General features: G+C 50.8%; 1 protein-coding gene across 1 annotated transcript; it reads right to left on the reverse strand.

Moving 5' to 3' along the window:
• Positions 1–1,177: 1,177 nt before the first annotated feature.
• Positions 1,178–18,738, reverse strand: SESN2 (sestrin 2). The gene is made up of 10 exons (XM_046014761.1): positions 18,610–18,738; positions 11,652–11,717; positions 10,190–10,387; positions 9,484–9,666; positions 9,164–9,376; positions 8,454–8,604; positions 7,870–7,988; positions 7,317–7,507; positions 3,602–3,746; positions 1,178–3,040 (listed from the first exon to the last, which is right to left on the reverse strand). The coding sequence occupies exons 1-10, from the start codon at positions 18,697–18,699 to the stop codon at positions 2,954–2,956; spliced, it is 1,443 nt and encodes a 480-aa protein (XP_045870717.1). The 5' UTR covers positions 18,700–18,738; the 3' UTR covers positions 1,178–2,953.
• Between the last annotated feature and the right edge of the window lie 264 nt (positions 18,739–19,002).

Consider the following 19,002-nt stretch of genomic DNA (forward strand, 5'->3'; position numbering starts at 1 on the left):
TTAGGCTCCCTGCTCAGTAGGGAGTCTGCTTCTCTCTCTGCCTTTCCCTCTGCTCGTGCACATGCCCTCTCTCTCAAATAAATAAAATCTTTAAAAAAATTTTTTTAAATGAAAACATTTGGCAAAAGTCATTCAGTAATGCAAACTGGAGAACCAAAGACATATTGCCTCTATTTTTATGGCAGAGGAAATTTGAGGCCCAGTAAAATTAATCAACCCTCTCCCCTAATCCTGGGGTAGTAAGTGGCTAAATCAGGACCAGAATCCAAGTTTTCTATTCCAGTCTGGTTTGTTCTCTCACATCCTCTCAAAAGACTTTAGAAGGAAGAACAAGCAGATAGAACACCACAAAAAATGAAGAGGGTAAGGGGAAAGGGAACATGGAGTTAATCAGGGGAGGCTTGCTGGAGGAGACCCAGTTTTCATTTTTTGACAGCAGTGTTTAGAGGAAGTGGGTGGCCAACAGAAGAGGTCTTGGTTCTTAGTCATAATGTGGTTTCCCTGATATGCTTACTAGACTTCCCAGTGCCCAGAGAAGCTTGACCAAGATCACACAGCTACTAAATGGTGCTGGTACAATGAGGAGATCCCATTTAACTCTTTTCAGCTGGTTCTGTCTCCTTGGCGCTAGAGAAGTGATGAGAAGCAGGGAAGCATACTGTGGTTGGGCAAGGGACACATGGGGTTCCCAGAGAGTCTCAAAAGCTTCCCTCTGCGACAGGAGAGCCCCACAGCGGGAAAAGCAGCAAGCTGAAATGCTGAGGCCTCAGGGTCAGGCAGACCCTGGTTGGAATTCTGGCTCCACCAATGAAGACCTATGTGGCCTCAGCAACTTCATTTTATACTCCTGGGTCTAAATTCTCTTGCACTTTCAGAAAAACGGCCTCCAGATACCCAGCCCAAGGCCAGGCTTAGTAAGAAAAGTAACATGGCCGTTATTCTTCCACAATGCTGGACCAGCCACGGATGAGTGGTGGGCTGGGCACCCATGGGTCAGAATAGACTTCTAATGCCAACCACTCCCAGAGCTGCAGTCACTGGACACAAGTGCCCAGCAGGGTAGGGTAGCTGAGGTCAGGTCCGTGATGCAACCCCAGCTCCCTGCTGATGCTAAGAGATGAACCATGACCCTTGCAAATGGAAAAACAGCCCGTCGACAAGAAGTACAAAACAAAACCTCGGTGAACTTTTATTTTTCATCATACAGAACTGGTAGCAAAGCCAAAGATTTCTGCACTTGAACACTAGATTCCCCCTCCCGACCCACCCCGGGGGACATTTACAGAGTCATCATGTCCCTTCTAGACTCCAAACCCCAATGCTGGGGCCTCTTCCCTCCTGCCCAGGTTCACTGCAGGGAGGGCTCTGAGGCCCACAGGGGGTGCCGGTTGCTTCCCCATGCCTGCATGGGTGTGAAATGTGGCACACTGACCAGGTTCCTCTCCTACCCCTCTCCAGAGAGGAGGGTCAGAAGCAGCAGCAGCATGTCCCCTGTCTTTCTTCAGTCACCTCCCCAATGGGCAGAGAGGAGGCACATACTGTCAGAAGAGGGGCAAGGGACGTCATCATTCACAGCTTATTTGCTACAGAAAAGTGCCTGGGATCGGTCCTTGGCTGCTTCTGCCTCCAAGCAATCCACCTAAAATCAAGGCTGGGATGGAAACAGGAATGGGGGATGCGGGGGGGGGGGGGTTTGTCCTAGGAAGGCGGCTGGGAGAGACTGCCTGCAAGGCCGGGCTATCCCCAGAGGCCTCTTGAGATTCTGCAAGATTTACAGTTTGCTGCTGGCAGGTTGGCCTGAGCAGCCCAGAGGAGACTCAGACATCACAGAGTCTCAGCCCCCGTTCGCAACTATCTACGCGGAGGTCGAAGAGGTTTGGCAACGTAGCCACGGTCAGCTGGCCAGTTTGGGCAGGATCCAGACAAGAACCTTGGGGTCTCCTGACTCTGACCCTGAAGCCACCCGGAAAGGCTCACTTGGTGGACAAGGTCTGTGGCAGCGCCGTGGGAGACAGGAGAGTGGGGTGCCGGCCTCTGCAGGGCTGGTGCGGTTCTGGGGAGAACAGATTTCTCTCTGTCCTCCTCTCAGGCATTGACTGTGGCTATCGAGGTGAGGCCCTGAAGAACCTCCCCCAGAAAGAACCAGAAATACAGAGCACTGGTAATACCCCCTTCTCTTCAGAAGGCAAAGGGACACACAGACACCCCAAACTCTCTAGAGATAATCTACTTTTTTGAGGGGCTTGGTCTCTCTTCTGGGGCCTCCCCCCAGCAGGCAGGGGGGAAATGGGTATGAGGATGAAGGGGAGGTCAAAGGTCAAAGGTGCTAAACCAGGGTTAGGGCCACCCAGGAAAAGGGGTGTTCAGACTGCCTGTCAGAACAGGCTTTTGGGGAGCGGAACACACAGTCCCGCTGTGACTCTAACTTTCACATTGACGGGTGAACGGCAAGGGGGAGGTTACGAGATCTGGGAGCAAGGGAGGAGGAGGAAAGGCAAAGCTGCTTGGAGTGTCAGTCCCTGGAGGTGCTTGTCCCTCTCCTCTTCGGCCAGCCAGGGACTTCCCAGGCCAGGAAGGCCACAGGACTGGTGATGCCTGCGGCCCAGCCTGCTGGGTACATGCATGTGAGCTCAGCTCATTTCCCTTCCTGTGCCCTCTGCCTCTGGGGTCAGGGGCAGGAAGGAGGGCATGGTCCCTGGGGATCTGCTAGTCCCCTTCCACCTCCCAGGGGTAGAACTGTGATCCCAGAGTCAGTGCGACGATCCTGTCCATTCCAGTGAGAGAAAGGGAAGGTACGGCTCAGGGGCTGCACGTCGCACCCAGGCTCACCTCCAGAGTGGGGTGGGAGGGTCTGGGACAGAGAGGGATCGGGTCCATCTCCAGACAGAGAAGTTCTTGCAGGGAGGAGGATGCCCCCAGGAGCAGTTGCTTGGGGCGCAGATCCTGCTCGCAGTCAGGTCATGTAGCGGGTGATGGCGCGGAGGGCATAGAGCAGGGCGGCCTGCATGCGGGCCTCCAAGAGCAGCAAGTTCACGTGGACCTGGGGCACAGACAAGGACCTGTGGGCAACTAATGTCACTCCTGGCCATCCCCAACCTTCCCGGACCGCCACATGCCTGGACCACTCGCCTTTCCTTCTCTCCCATATAGACACCCTGATGGTTCCTAAGGCTCCGAGCACATTGGTGCAATGGCAGCTGAGGAATTCCCAGCCCATTCATCCCCAGCCTGACTCATCTCTTTACCTCACAAAACGAAAAACAAGAGCTGGCCCTGGGCACTCATGTTCTCATCTCACCCTCGCAGCAACCCCGAAATGCAGGCAGTGTTTGCTCTCATGGTAAAGATAACAAGCGTAGGGGGCAAAGTGACTGGCCCAAGGTCACCATGCTACTGAGTTTGGATTTAAACCCAGGTCCTCCCGGCTACCGCTGAGGACCCCATGAGGCACAGTCCCATTTTACAGGTGAGTAAATCGAGTCGGAAACCACACAGTGGAGTAGGACTTGAAGCCAGGACGGTACACCCAGGCGTCCAAAGCAGCAGAAGGGTTACCACATCAGGTCCTGACCACCCGCACCCCCCGCCCAACACACCGTACCTTCTCTGAGTGGCGGAAGTGCCTCCAGAAGAGGTTGTACATTCTTCGCGTCGTCTTCTCGGGGTAGCAGGCCACAGTCTTGATATAGACCTTGAGGTTCCGTTCCAGGAGCTGGTTTACCTCCCCGTAGTCATAGTCATCATATCTGGATGGAAAGGCCCGGAGAGCATCACTCTCCAAGTGACTCCTCTCCCCCACCCCCACCCTAGAGAAGGAGGAACAGAGTGTGGCAAGAAAAAGCAGAAAGTAGGAAGCAAGAAGGAGCTTGGTTCCTCTTAGAAAAAGAGCTGATGTCATACATCGCGGGCCACTAGACTGGCTGGGGACCACTCCAAAGGATGTTGAGAACAAGCCGCTGTATTGAGTTTGAGCTGTGTGCTGTATGGACACGGACTCAGAAAATCCTCAGAAATACTAGATATGCTGTATACAGAACTACTATACATAATACACTGCTTTCATCAGGCTCATTTTATAGCTGAAAGGGAGATTCGGAGAAGGGAAGTCACTTGTCCTGGGAATGGAATTCAAATTCAGCTCTGCCCAGCTCCAAGGTCATATTCACTATAGGAAAGGCCATGGATGGGACAGTACAAAGGATTTCCCTGGAGAAGGAAGAGAGAAAGGGAAAAAGAAGTGGTACTCATTTCACGGATGGGCAAACTAAGACCTGGAGAAGGTAATTAACTTGTTCTAAGCCAGAGAGCAAGTTGGTGACAAGTCTAGAAGCCGCTTTGTCACTCTCCAGCCCAGTAAGCCAGTGAGTCATCAGAGATCTGTGTGGATGGAGAAGATTGGTGGAAAACTGGAGGACAGATTCAGTAGGCAAAGGCATAGGAGTGAGGACCATGTTGGAGAATGGGGGGAAGGGGGAAGGCCCGGGCAGAAGCAGCCTGGGCCACATTCTAAGATGCCTGTCCCTCCTCCAACTCCCCAGGACTGGAAAACTGGAAAACTGTCCATGACTGGCAAGAGGACGCTCAATTAAGCACAACTGAATCCACTCAGTGAAACAGAATTTACAGCTAGGAATACATAAACACACATTTTTCCACAGGGAACATAGACCTTTCTAAAAATTTCGGACTTTTCTGATGTTTGGAATAAGCCATTAAATGAGAAAAGCCAGATCATGTGTTCATTAAAATATGCCCACATTTGATTACATGAGTAAAATAAGTGAAATGAGGAGGGAGAAAAATCCTATGTTTGTAAAATTATGTCTTTTTTGGTTATTTGTGGAAAAAAGACAGGAGAGAAATACTTGACAATAATAAGAGTAGGCAGGATCACAGATGATTTTATTTCTTTTTCTTGTTATTTCTGTTTCCTTTTTAAAAAAATTTTTAGGGGCGCCTGGGTGGCTCAGTGGGTTAAGCCTCTGCCTTCCGCTCAGGTCATGATCTCAGGGTCCTGGGATCGAGCCCCACATCGGGCTCTCTGCTTAGCAGGGAGCCTGCTTCTCCCTTTCTGCCTGCTTCTCTGCCTACTTGTGATTTCTCTCTCTGTCAAATAAATAAAATAAAATCTTAAAAAAAAAATTTTTTTTAAAGCTTTTATTTATTTATTTGACAAGAGAGAGAAATCACAATTAGCAGAGAGGCAGGCAGAGGGGGAGAAAGGGGGAAGCAGGCTCCCTGCTGAGCAGAGAGCCCAATGTGGGACTTGATCCTAGGACCCCGGGATCATGACCTCAGCTGAAGGCAGAGGCTCAACCCACTGAGCCACTCAGGCACCCCTGTTGTTTCTGTTTTCTAAATTTACTATAAATCTAGTTGTTTCTCTTTAGAAACATCAAACATACATTTAAAAAAAATGTAATAACCATCATAACTCCAACTATACAAAGCAACTACATTAGAAAGAAGAAAAGCAACCGAGAAAGAACGTCACAGGATGTGGATGTGGTTGTGAAGTAGCTGAATTTGGGGAAAGTTTTTTTTTTTTTTTTTTTTTTTTGTTCCTTAATTCTTTGAATTTCCCACAATGTTATCAGAGTGAGATTTCTTCAAATAAAAAAAAACCGTTCTGGGGCACCTGGGTGGCTCAGTCGGTTAAGCGTCTGACTCTTGATCTCAGCTCACGTCTTGGTCTCAGGGTTGTGGGTTCAAGCCCTGCATTGGGCTCCACCCTGGGCATGGAGCCTACTTAAATAAATAAACAAACAAATAAAATTGGGGGTGGTGGTGCCTGGGTGGCTCAGTCAGTTAAGCCTCTGACTCTTGATTTCGGCTCATGTCATGATTTCAGGGTTGTGGGACAGAGCCCCAGGTTGGGTTCGCACTGGGCATGGTGCCTGCTTAAAGTTCTCTTTCTCCCCTTCCCTACCCTCCAAAAAATAAATTTAAAATTAAAAAAAAAAAAAATTGGTCTGTGTATATTCTTGACAAGTAAATTTCACACCTAGGGCTCATCTACAAGGACTTAGTGTGAGGCTAGTCAGTACACATGATGTTTTTAATAGTGAAAAACGGTGAACTAGTTATAATTGGAAAGTGGCTGAGTTAGGCTACATCCGCTTCGGAACACCACACAGTGGTTAAAAAGCATAAAGGAGGGGCACCTGGGTGGTTCAGTGGGTTAAGCATCTGCCTTTGACTCAGGTCATGATCCCGGGGTACTGGGAATGAATCCCACATCAGGTTCCCTGCTCAGTGGGGAAGTTACTTCTTTCTCTGCCCCTGTCCTTCCCCCTGCTTGTGCACTCTCTTGTTCACTCCCTCTCTAAAATAAATAAATAAAATCTTAAAAAAAAAAAAAAAGCATAAAAGATCTATTCATCCTGACAAGGAAGGCAGTTCATAATAGATTATTAGGTGAAAAAAAAAAAAACAGTTGTAGAATATATCAAGCATGATTCCATCAATTTAAAAAATCTACTTAAAAAATCAGGAAACACGGGGTGCCTGGGTGGCTCATGGGTTAAGCCTCTGCCTTCAGCTCAGGTCATGATCCAGGGGTCCTGGAATTGAGCCCCGCAGGGGGCTCTCTGCTCAGCAGGGGGCCTGCTTCCCCTTCCCCCTCTGCCTGCCTCTCTGCCTACTTGTCTGTCAAGTAAATAAATCTCTGTCTGTCCAATAAATAAATAATCTTTAAAAACAAAATCAGGAACCACTCAGGTAACAAGATGAAAATGTAATTAATCACACACTATCCAGAGACAACCATTATTAATTAACATTTTAGTGTGTAGCCTTCTACACATTTTCCATGTAGCACACATTTTTAGCAAAAAAAAAAGGGAGGGAAACAAAAGGAAGATTCTGGTTGGTAACCAGCTTTCTTTCTTCTCAACACATTTTGAACAATTTCCCATAGCAATATAAAGAGACCATTATTATAATTTGTAATAGCTGTATACTTCTTCGCTGGGTGGATATAAAGTTATTTAAAGTCTCCTACCGGCATGCATTTATGTTGTCCTTATTTACTGTAAGAGAAGAAGTCCCATTTGGAATGGAAATACACTCTCCTTTTCCCTCTCTCTCTCTCTCACTCTCACTCTAGGGGGTGGGATTAAAGAGTTTCATCTCCAAGGTTCAAACAGTCCACACATCTATTATCATTTATAATCAGCAACGAAATAAATTTGCTTTGAAAAACAGTATAGGCAAGAGGAAGGGAAAATCAAAGAACAAAATAGAAAAGGAAAGAGGCAACTGAGCTCAGCCTGAGGACTTGTGCACATGCGCTGGATGAGGGGCCGTGAGCTCACCTGATACCAAACACACAGTGGATGTAATTCCAGATGGCCCTGCGGAGCACGGACGTGTCCACCCCGCTGTGCATGGCGATGGTGTTGTAGGTGAGGCTGTAGGCTGCCTGGAACTTCTCATCCAGCAGCTGCCCACCCTCCGGGTAAAGCCGCTGGATCAATGAATAGCCATGGTCTTCCCAGGTGTAATCCTGAGAAACGTGGAAAGGGGTCAGGGAGTACATTCTTGGGAGCCAAGGCTGGCCACAGAGATCCCATCCTATGGAGCACAACTTTGCTCTCTATAACGTCCCTTTCCCGCCCCACAAATCTAACCTGCTGCTTGGTCTGGGCCTAAGAAGCCATGGAGAATCCACCCTGGTGATGGTCTTCTTGCTGTGATCAGGATCCCCTGAGCTTAGGGCACAGATGAGCCCTGTCACGATCTAGGGTCTTCTATTTCCCTCATGGAATGTTGAGGGAGAAGGTGCCTGACTCTCCAACCACTCCACCCATCCAGCCCCTGCTTGTTTGTAAACCCAGAGTGATGCCAAGAAGAGCCCGGAGGGCCTACCTGGGCACGGAAGGTGGGGGGCGCCTCAGCCCCTCGCCGGGTGAAGTCCTCATATCCAAACGTGGGGTCCTCCACAAAGCACAGCATGTCTGGGTGTGGAGAGGGCTCCAGGATGTCAGCTAAGGATGTCAGAGAGAAGTCACGGTGAGGCCAGGGCACCTACTCGTGATTAATCAACTGGTGGCTGGAGGGAGACGAGGCAGGCCCACGGACCTGGGGGATGAGGCCCCCGGTAGTAATAACAGCAACTCTGGCAACACTAGTCATTTGTGAAGCCATTTACTCTGTGCTAAGAGCTTTGCTTCCATTGTCCTATTTACCTCACAAATCAATCCTCCACATGGGAGAGGCCCTGAGACAGGAAGTAACTTATCAGGGGGTCACACTGCTAGAAGGGCTGACAGGTCACGATTCTCAACCAGATCTGACCCTAAAGCCCACGCTCAGAACCTCTTAGAAGAAGTGGTTGAGATATGGCGACCATCAAAATACAAGCGTTGCCATGCACAGAGCTGCCTATTCCCCAGCAGAGATGGTGTCAGAAAGGGGAAGACCCTAGACCTGGGATGCCTGCGATCCTGTACCTGAGGGAGTCACCAGAAGGCTCTCTGACTTCTCCAGCTCAAAGCGGCTCTCCATCTCCTCCTGGGATGCTCCCTCATCCCGTAACAGGCTCTCCTGCAGCTGCCTCATGCGTTCCATCAAAGCTTCCACGTCCCGGGCAGCCTCAAAGCCCTGGAGGAGGGACCCAGCGGTGACCGTTTACTCCTTGGCCCCAGGAAACTCCACACATCCTTCCCACAGGTAGGCCTTTCTGAGTGATCACAAAGGCCTACTGCCTCCTGAGGTAGCCACGGAGCTGGGCGGCTTGTGAGGCCTGTGTCTTCCAAAGGAAAGTTTAAGAAGTTATGGGACAGGCCTGTCTTCTCTAAGCATCAACTTCCCTCACAGGAAAGGGATTGTTAAAGTATCTATAAATTTATATTAAAACAAACAAGGCCACTTTATAGGATAAGAGGCAAACTTTGTATCTGTAAAGGGCTAAAACCCAGGAGACACCAAGCCTCTGACACAACACGCTGAGGGACCCACAACAAGGTTCTTTCAATTACTCTTCACCACCGCTGCGAAGTAGGGGTCTTTGGCCTCATTTCACAGATGAGGAAATGGAGTCTCAAAGTCAACTAACTTTTCTGAGGCCCCTCAGTGTGAGACAGGAAAGCAGTGGCTTCCATCTGAGGACCAGAGTCCACGCGAGCTTCCTCTCCCCACAAGACCTGGACCCATCACTTACCCCAGAGCTGTTCAGTGGGTCCCTGCTGGGGGGGCTGCTCTGCTCACTGGGGGGTGAAGGTGCCTGGGGGGCGGGGCTGCCTTCGGAGTCTCCCTCAGGAAGGATGCCACAGCCAAACACGAAGGAGGCCAGTGAGTGGCAGTGGGTGAGCAGGACCAGGGCCTGGATGAGTTCGGCCAGAGACCAGCTGTGCTCGCCCGTCTTCAGCAAGGCCTGGAGAGGAAAGAAGGGCAGTCTTGCTCAATGCCTGGCCCTGCGCTGACTGCCTGACATGCCCCAGCCCGGCCCCCACGCTCCCTGTGGCTCTTTGCCCACGGCACCTGGATGTGCTCCTTGGTGATGAGCCACGGCCGGTGTGCCAGCAACTTGTTGATCTCACTGAGCTTGCGTAGCTTCTCAGGGGCCCGGTGGAGACCAAGCAGCCACTCAGGGTCACCGCCAGTCTGCAGAAACTCGGCCATGTGGGAACCCACTAGGTAGGAACATTGGTGGCGGGCGGCAGCCTGTGGAGGGGGTGGACAGAGCCTTGTTCGGGGTGGATACCCCATGGAGGGAGGAATCTCGGGCCTCACTATTGCCAGAGAGGCAGGACACTTAGGTCCTAACCCCAGCTGCACTAGTGTGCTGTCCTCCCGTGGGCAGGTCACCTGACTCTCTCATGCCTCAGTTTTCTGATTCTGACTAAAATGCCTCGCTCTCTGGGGCGCCTGGGTGGCTCTGTTGATTAAGCATCCAACTCTTGATGTCTGCTCAGGTCTTGATCTATCTCAGGGTGGTGAGTTCAAGCCCCACACTGGGATCCATCCTGGGTGTGGAGCCTACTTAATTAAAAAAAAAAAAAAAAAAAAGTCTCTCTTCAGAATCCAGAATTCTGTGGATGATCAGATAGTTAGGGCTTTCCTCTGCTCTGGGCAGCCTCTCCTCCCAGCCTCTGAAATGGGTTCAAGATGCGCCCAGCAAAGAGACCTAAAGACCAAATCCCCCCATGTGGCCGACTGTACAAGGGCTGGGCTCGGACAGGCTCACCATGATGGCAATGTAGTGGCGCCAGGAGCTGGCGAGGGGCCCATCTGTATGCAGCAGGAGGTAGTGCAGGCGCCAGAAGCAGGTCAGGTAGTCCGGGTGCAGGCCCATCACCACAGCCAGGTTGTCCACCCGCCCCGAGGACATCAGTGCCTCCAGCCGCAGGTGCTGCTCCAGGCTCTCCGGTCCCTCCTGAAGGACCTGCCAAACCAAGGCGAGAGGGTGGGTTCCCGTCCCGCTCTCCGCACCAAAGAGACCAACGCACTCATTGTGTTGGGACTGTAAAAGCCAAGAAACCCAAAATGATCACCATGTCCAAAAAAAGGAAAATAGGGGCGGAAAAGATCTAATTCATTAAGTGATTTCCTGGCTTCGGTTACAGATCTAGCAAATGACAGAACGTAGATTCAAATCCAGATTACCAAAAAGGCCCATTTATTTCCTCCGTTAGAAAAGAGGACCGATTATTTACACATGAAAAAAATAAAATACGAGAACAATACTTGAGTTGAAAATTCTGGGCTAGAAACAAATAATCAGCAGGTGGTTGTTTGCCTTCCCTTTACAAAGGGTGGAGAGGGAACTGGGGGAGGGGGGTGGGTTAGACATTTGTTAACAGCTCATTAACTACCTGGCTACACATTTAGGAGAGCAAACAGGATGACAAAACAAAACATTTATTTTGGTTCACCGGAGGCCAAAGAAATAGGAGGAAACTTATTTTTAGAATTTTTCTGGGCATGTATTTCAAAGGTGTCCCTGCCACCATCAACCCCATCCTAGAACGTCAGCTGATGGCAAGGATTTTTGTCTGACTTGTTCTTTGCTGTATCCCCAACACCTACAACAGTGCCTGACACAGATTAATCATTCAACAGATATCTGTTAAATAAATGAATGAATGATCCCACTCGGTGGATGAAAGGTATCTCTTGTATTAAGTGACAAAAATAAAGAATACGGCAATAACCCCCTCCTCCCCAAATGTTGTAAACCATGACCTTGGTTCCATATGACAAGAAGTCCAAGAAACAGTGATAAATGTTAAGGAACAGTGATTACCTCTGTGGGAGGTAAGATTACAGGAGACTAGAGCTTTCTGAGGCATTAAAATTTTTTTTATAATGAATATAATATTACTTTTCAAGTTGAGAAAAAAATGTCATATATGTATAGTCAAGGAGAACAGTTAATATAGACAGTTCTGTCTTTTTAAAGAATAGGCCTCGCTCTGGGGAATCAAAAGTTTGTTCATTACCTAGCTGCGCCATTATCACTTTATCTCTTTGAGCCTGTTTCTTCCCAGCAACGTCTGATACGCGTGCTTCAGAGAGCTGTTTGTGGGTTAAATGAGTCAGGAACCTGAAGCTGCTATTTCAAGAGACAGGAAAAGACGTCCACCCACACAATGTCCCATGTCCTTTCTTCCCAAAAACCAAGAAGTCCTTATCCCCTCCACACTTACCTCCTCTACCGGGATGAAGGCACTGGGCCCTCGGGGGCCTCGCCGAGCCCGGCATTCCCTCTGCTCCTAGAAGGAATCACATCACGGTTACTGGAGGTAGAAGGGAGGACTAGGAGTAGAGTTCTCTCTTCAGCTTTCTCCTTCTACCAAACAGGCCATGCTGAGCTTTTTGTTGTTGTTGTTTTTAAAACATGAATTAAATTTAAAACAAAAATTTTTTTAAAAGATTTTATTTATTTGACAGAGAGAGAGAGAGAGAGAGATCACAAGTAGGCAGAGCAGCAGGCAGAGAGAGGAGGAAGCGGGTTCCCCGCTGAGCAGAGAGCTCCATGTGGGGCTCGATATTCCCAGACCCTGAGATTATGACCCAAGCCAAAGGTAGAGGCTTAACCCACTGAGCCACCCAGGTGCCCTCATGCTGAGCCTTTAAAACTACCCTTTTGGTGCACCCTGCATGAAGGAGTCAGGAGGGAGACACACACCTGTTGGCAGGTGGAGAAAGGGTAAGCAAGAAAGAGGGCTCACCCCACAGGCTGAGTTCTTCAGGAACTGGGCAGGGACCCGGGAGCCCCAGTTTTGGGTGGGAGGGGCGTGGGGAAGGGAAATATACAGCCACCATGGTGCACATCTCTAGGAGGCCACCCCTTGGGAAGCCCTGGAGATCCCAAGAAACCACCTTGTTTTGCATGCTGCAGCCAGATTAGCAAGCACCTTAGATTCCTATGGATCCTAATCGAAGCCCCAGCTGTCTTCTATGGTCACTTCTTCATCCCTCCCACCACCTGTACCTCATAGACTATAACCATCTCTTGTCTGGACCCCAGCCCCACCCTGCCGCCAACAGCCTCACCCATGGTCTCCCTGCCCCCACTGCCCTGCCGTGTCCTACCGATCCTCTCCCAAATTAATGAATAAAGAAAACATCCTGCCCGAGCGATACCTCTAGAACGAGGAGCCCATGCAGTGAGTCCATGACACTGGTGGCTTCTAGGAGGGCAAACTTCCTGCAGCCAAAGGAATATTTCTTAAGTGCGAGCAACCGGCTTAATAAAACCCCGCCTCTAGCTCCCATAACCTTCCAGGGAAATGAGAGGTTCAGGCCTATTGTGCTCCCACTGGTCACTCCTTTTGCAAAACTAACTCACAGTCTTCCAGGGTCTGGAAACCTTCTTCTGACCCTAGGCTATGACCCTACAATTCCTGGTGCTTTTGCTTCTGAAAACATTATCTTGCAATTGTCTGATTCAGGTCTCCCTACTGCCAGGTCACATTTTGTGGAGAGTAGGGCCAGGTCATTCATACCAACCTGTGAGGGTTGCAGAGCAGAGTGGAGTAGAGGGATTCAAAGCAGGGCACAGAAGGTTGCTGGTACAACTATTCTAGTGCCTCTTTGGAAACCATCAGTCACATACTCACTAAATCTGCTCCTAGTCTGAGAAGTGGGGTTCAGAGAGGATGTTTTATTTATTCATTTGTTTTGGTTAACTGGGAAGGGGGCTCTCAGTACTGGCCTTGGAAACAGTTTACCCAAACCAGAGTCCCCCTAACTCTCCCCTCCTCGTTGGAAACCAGACTGAGTATCCATCCCCAGGTGTCCAGAGGCTAAAGACTATAATTGAACATTTCTTCTCACATGGCCAAAAGACCCCTGAGGGAGGCAGAACTCTAGGACTCTCAAAGACCACACAGAAAGAACAAAGGGATCTGGAAGTCCCAGGTCCTGGTACCAATTCTACTACTAACTTGCTGTGTGACTTTGAGAAAGTGACCTAGACTCTCTGGGCCTTAATCTTGGACAAAGAAGGTAGCTGGGCAAATTGCTCAGGTCCCTTTCAGCCCACACTTCTGGGTGCTACCAGGGCTGGTTGGTCCAAGTCCAGCACAGAAATCCCAGCAATCTCCAAGTACTCATTCCCCGTCCCTCCTCCCTCACCAAAGAAAAAAAAGGTTAACAGCTCAGTCTAGTGGGAGATAAGGACTGCTGACTCCACAACCCGGACCTCTCCCTCAGGGGACCTGAGGACAGATAGAAAACCACAGCCTGGGGAGGGCAGGAGACAGTTGGGGAGGGGGACCTGGAGGGCCCCTTAGGGTACTGGTGAGGTAGAGGGAACAGCCTTGGGAACCCCTTCATACTTTAAAACTTGCCTCCGGACTGGTCAAGGCAAGGAACTGATACCTGTGGGTCTCCAGGTGATCGGTCTGGACCCACCATGTTCAGTCCTGATGATGATGATGGTGATGATGGTAACAGCCATGATGATGATCGTAGAGTACATTTAAAAGATACAGGCTCTTGGCCTGGGATACCTGGGCCCCTGGGACAACTCCATACCTATTATCCGCTACCTATGGGAGCCTATAGTTTCCCTACCAAATAATGGGGATAATACCCACTGATTTGGGGATAGTACCCACTTTCACTGGGCAGTCATGAGGATTTAATGAGATAATGCTCCACAGCTGTTACCTCAGTACCTCTGCTGCCAGAACACTTAATAAAAGTCAGCAGTTCGCAATCATTAACCTCCATCTCCTTGTAATTTCAAACAAGGGCTTTTCGGCGGGAGCAGCACAAAACCCCTTTGAGAAGCTTTTAAAAAGATGCCAATGCCAAGGGCCCACCTCCAGCAATTCTAATTTAACTGGGTGGGGCCCAGCATCATGTATAGCCAGGGTGGAGGGCCGCTGTTTCCCACCCTTTATTGATCATTTTTCAAGTGTAAGTCACCGTGCTCAGGGCTTTCCAGGTGGAACCAGAATTAATTTGTTCATTCAACAAATATTTTTGATGACTACAATGCAGGCAGCTAGAGAACAGGAATGAAAAGACAGTCTCAGCCTTCAGAGAATTTATGATCTAAAGGAGAATGGCAGATGATGAATAGGGTTTCAAAGCACAGATTGTACAAAGAAAATGAAATAGAGGAATGAGAGTGTATGGTGGGGTGAGGGTGTACCATATATTAGTCTGAGGATACAGGGAAAGCTACAGGGGAGGTAAGCTTTGCGTTGATATGCAAATATCAAATATCTAAATGAGTTGATGAGAAGGCAGCAGGACCCATAAAGATCTAGGGGACCAGCATTCCAGCCGAGGGGAACAGAAAATACAAAATCCTGAAGGCAAAACCACATAGATCCCAATCCAGAGCTCAATACCCTGAAAGCTTCTCTGACCCTGACACCCAGAATTTTAGGGGAAGCAGACAGGACAGGGTCCCGCTGCCAAGAGATGATGCCTCCAAATCAGCCCTCTCCTATTTCCCGGGCTCGGAAGTCACGACAGCAATGGTAGGTAGCACCACTGATTAGCATCAGCCAGGCATTTCTCCTGCCCTTTGAGGTAGGCTCGACTCCTCCTCCTAGGGCTCCCATTCTACGGATGATGATTAAGTCTCAGAGGGGTCAAGTCAGACTTTGCACCTGTGGTTCACCAGGAGAAGCTCCTCCTCCCTGCCCATGTTCCCAGAGATCCACGGCTCCTAGTCACAGCACCTGGATACTGGTTTTTTTTCTCCCTTGGAGGGCACACACTGCATCTTCAGTAACACTGAAGTCAGACAGTGCTCTCGAGGGCACTGAGCAGGGAAGGCTTTGGGCAAGTTGTAAAAAGAGGGTAATCACCCCTCAAGCTCAGTGCCTAGCGCCTAATTTAGACACTCACTCAATGTTATCTTTTTTTTTTTTTTTAATTTATTTGACAGAGAGAGATCACAAGTAGATAGAGAGGCAGGCAGAGAGAGAGGAGGAAGCAGGCTCCCTGCTGAGCAGAGAGCCCGATGCGGGACTCGATCCCAGGACCCTGGGATCATGACCTGAGCCGAAGGCAGCGGCTTAACCCACTGAGCCACCCAGGCGCCCCTCAATGTTATCTTTTATATTAGCTCAGGCATTTGCACACGGGTTCCATCTACTCTTCATCAGTTTTGGGGTAGGGGGTGGGGGTCTCTATGTGGCACCCACGGAAGGATTAAGAGTCCAAAGGTTAAGCACCAGCCGACAAGTGGCCAGCCTGAGATGTTCAGTTTGGCTTCCAAGGGTTCTGTCCACCACCCACAACAGTCTCCTGGAGCAGCCCCAGACTTTATTCTCGGTATCCTATCCAGAGCCTGCAACACTCCCCCCATCCAGGACTCAGCTACACACACCTATGAAGTCCCTTCACCAGCTGGGAAGGGGCAGAGACTCCCCGTACCCCGCTCCTCGGGCAGCTGTCTGCAGAACTCAAGTACCTGCCTGAGTTTACACAGGAGACGGAGACCCGTAGCCCAAGCAGACTGCTACCTCCAGCCTTGGAAGGAGAGGGTGTGACCAGCGCCATGGGCTAGGCCCTAGGCTAAGAGCTTTTACACAGACGATCTGGCCGATTTCTCACAACTACCCTGAGGGAAATAGAGCTTATTTTTCCTTCTTCGGAGACAGCTCACTAAGGCTCTTTTCGGAGTTGTGCTCCAGACGTGCACAGCTCATATCTCACTTTGAAGCATGCACAGGTCACGAGGGTCAGTTAAGCCAACAAGAGGTGAAGAGGAGCATTTACTAGGGGCGAAGACCACGCTGGGGATGTGACCTACAGAGTGTTTCTAGTCTAGCGCAGGAGACACGCAAAATGCTGATCACATGACTGCTACATTATAATTGGGATTAAGGCTCCAGCCTCTGAGAAGAGGGACAGAAAGAAGGTATGTAGGAAAGACTTATCAGGATCAGGTGGGGGAGGGAAAGCTTCCCTGAGGAAGTGCTGTTTGAGGAAGTGATTCTAGAGCCCAAGAGGGCTCTAAATACATACCACCAGTCCTAGAGTGAAGTCCTGGAGTCTGCAGGCCTTGACCCCTTTAGGTTAAGGGCATGTGGTGAAGTGATGGGAGTTGAGGGGTCTGTATATCTGGATGTCCCTTGGGCATCAGGCTCTGTTAAGTTCAGTGCCCTACTGTCTTCTAACGATTCTGCATAAAGCAGGCTTCTTCCCAAGGTCCTCTTTTTCTTGAGAGAGAAGAGTTATGCGGAAAGGGTTCAGATAGCCCCATCTTTCCCTTGCTGACAGGTGGCTTCCATCTAAAGGCCACTCCCTTAGAGCCTGCCCAGACCACCTGGGACACTCTCTTCTCCCCAGGCCACTTCCCAGAGAGGGATGGGCCAACTCTCCCCTCAGGCAAGAGGGACAGGTTCAGGCACCCCATTGTGACATACTCTGGGGAAAGGGAAATGACCACATTCTAACGATACCCAGCATCTCTGACTCAGTTACTGTGTTTCAGGCACTGTGCTTTAGCTTTTGCTTGTATTCTGTCATTTCTCCCAACAACCCTCAGAGATGCTATCAAATATCCACGGGAAGAAACTGCAGACGGGAGAAATGATCACTTGGGCGAGGTTACACAGCCCGTGAATGGGAGGACTGGGATATGAACCCAGCACCTCCCCTCTAGTGGCCAGGGATCCTCAGTGATAATATGAGAAAGAAATGGACTCTGAGTAAAGTGACTGGGTGCCACTGGGCAGAGAAATGACAGGAGTGGGTTTCATTCCTCCACCTGGAGTTCTCAAACCATGATGTTTGGGAAGGGGCGCCTGGGTGGCTCAGGTCATGATGTCAGAGTCCTGGGATCAAGCCCTGCATTGGGCTCTCTGCTAAGCCGGAAGCCTGCTTCCCCCTCTCTCTCTCTGCCTGCCTGCTTGTGATCTCTCTCTCTCTCTCTCTCTCTCTCTCTGTCAAATAAATAAATAAAATCTTTTCTAAAAAGTATTTAAAAAATTTTAAAACATGATGGGGAAGGATAAACAAGCTCACAGAAAACCCAGGACATGAACCATCCACTGCTGGGGAGGTAAGACCTCCTAGAAACCAAGTGGCTCAGAGAAGGCAGCGATTTTCCCAGGGTCACACAGTTAAGGACTAGCACTTGTCGCACTCCCAGGCCCAGCAATGCACTTGCTCCAAGCTCCAGGACTGGAAACTAAAACAAGCAAAACTCTCTGTAGTGCCAAGCACCCCCAGGGAATCCTAGAAAAGCCCAGGCCAAAGACTGAGCTACTTGGTGGGAACAGTGAAGAAAGTCCACAGCCCCTCCTGGGCCTCAATTTCCTCATCCTGGAAAAAGAGGCTACAGCGTAGATCCTATTTTGCCAGTTTAGTCCTGACGACTCAGAAAATGCAAAACCCGGAGACCGGCATCTGGTAGGTGCTTAAGAAATAAGATAGATGTGTCGGTGGTGAGGGGGGTGGGGAGGAAGCAGGAGGTGTGTCAGATTAGGCCCAGCCCATTCCTAGCTTCAGTGCGAAGAGTCCCTGCGAAACAAACTTCTGCGACCTCAGACCACTTAGTAGGATGCAGCCTAATGCGCGCTGGCGGCGCCCAAAGTTTCTCCCCTTATCCCCCAGCTTCGGCCGCCGCCGCGCACCCGGCAGCCAGCCAAGGCCCCGGAACGCCCGCGCTCCCCCGCTCCAAACCGGGGGTGCAGGTGTGGGTGGGGGGCGAGGTCTACCTTCCCCGGCACGTCTCAGGTGCCTCAATGCCCGCGCTGGGAGACTGGAATGGGGACGTATCGTAGAAAGAGTCCTCCGCGCGCGAGCCCCTGCCTAGAGGAAGGGAATCCGCGGAAGGGGGCGGGGAGGAGGAGTGGTCTGGCCGAAGCTGCCGGGATTTGCCTGGACTTGAAGATTCACCCGTCAAGAGCCCAAACCCAGGATAACCTCGAGAAGGCTCCCCTCTCATTGGCCAGGAGTCCGAGGGAACCAGGGAAGGCTCCACAGCCCCGGGGGGAGGGGGCAGAGAGGGCCGAGACAGCCGGTTGATGCAACCCCATTCCCAGGTTACGCGCTCCGCTCCCCCTTCCCGAGCCCGGGGCGTTGTGGAGGGGTGGGGGGTGCGCATACACTCAGCTCGGGACAGCCCGAAGCTGGGCTGCAGCTCCGGGCTCAAGGGAAGAGTGGCGTCGCTCGGCCGCTGCTTACCTCTCCGGCCCCGGGGCCGCCGCCGCCGCCCGGTGCGAACGGCAGGTAGCCCTTCAGCTCTGCGCGGCACTCGGAGTCTGCAACGATCATGGTGTGTGCCAGGATCCGGCCACGGCTCGCCGGCGACCCGTGCACCCGAGGGGGTTTGGGACGGACGCACACAGGAAGCGGGGACTGGGGGCCGCTGGGGAGGTTCTACAGCCCCGGGGTGTCTCTCGGGGTTCCAGAACACTCCGAAAGCCCAGAATCCGCGGACAGCCGAGCCGCTCCTCCACCGGACTCTCCCCTCGGCCGGCTTCTAGAATGGTAAATGGCCTCGGGAGCCTGGGATTGGCCTCGGCCCAGGGGTTTTCACGGCCCGGAGTGCCTCGGAAGTCCGCAGTGGCCACGGCT

Source organism: Meles meles, chromosome 1, assembly GCF_922984935.1.
Source record: "Meles meles chromosome 1, mMelMel3.1 paternal haplotype, whole genome shotgun sequence".
Classification (NCBI taxonomy): Eukaryota; Metazoa; Chordata; class Mammalia; order Carnivora; family Mustelidae; genus Meles; species Meles meles.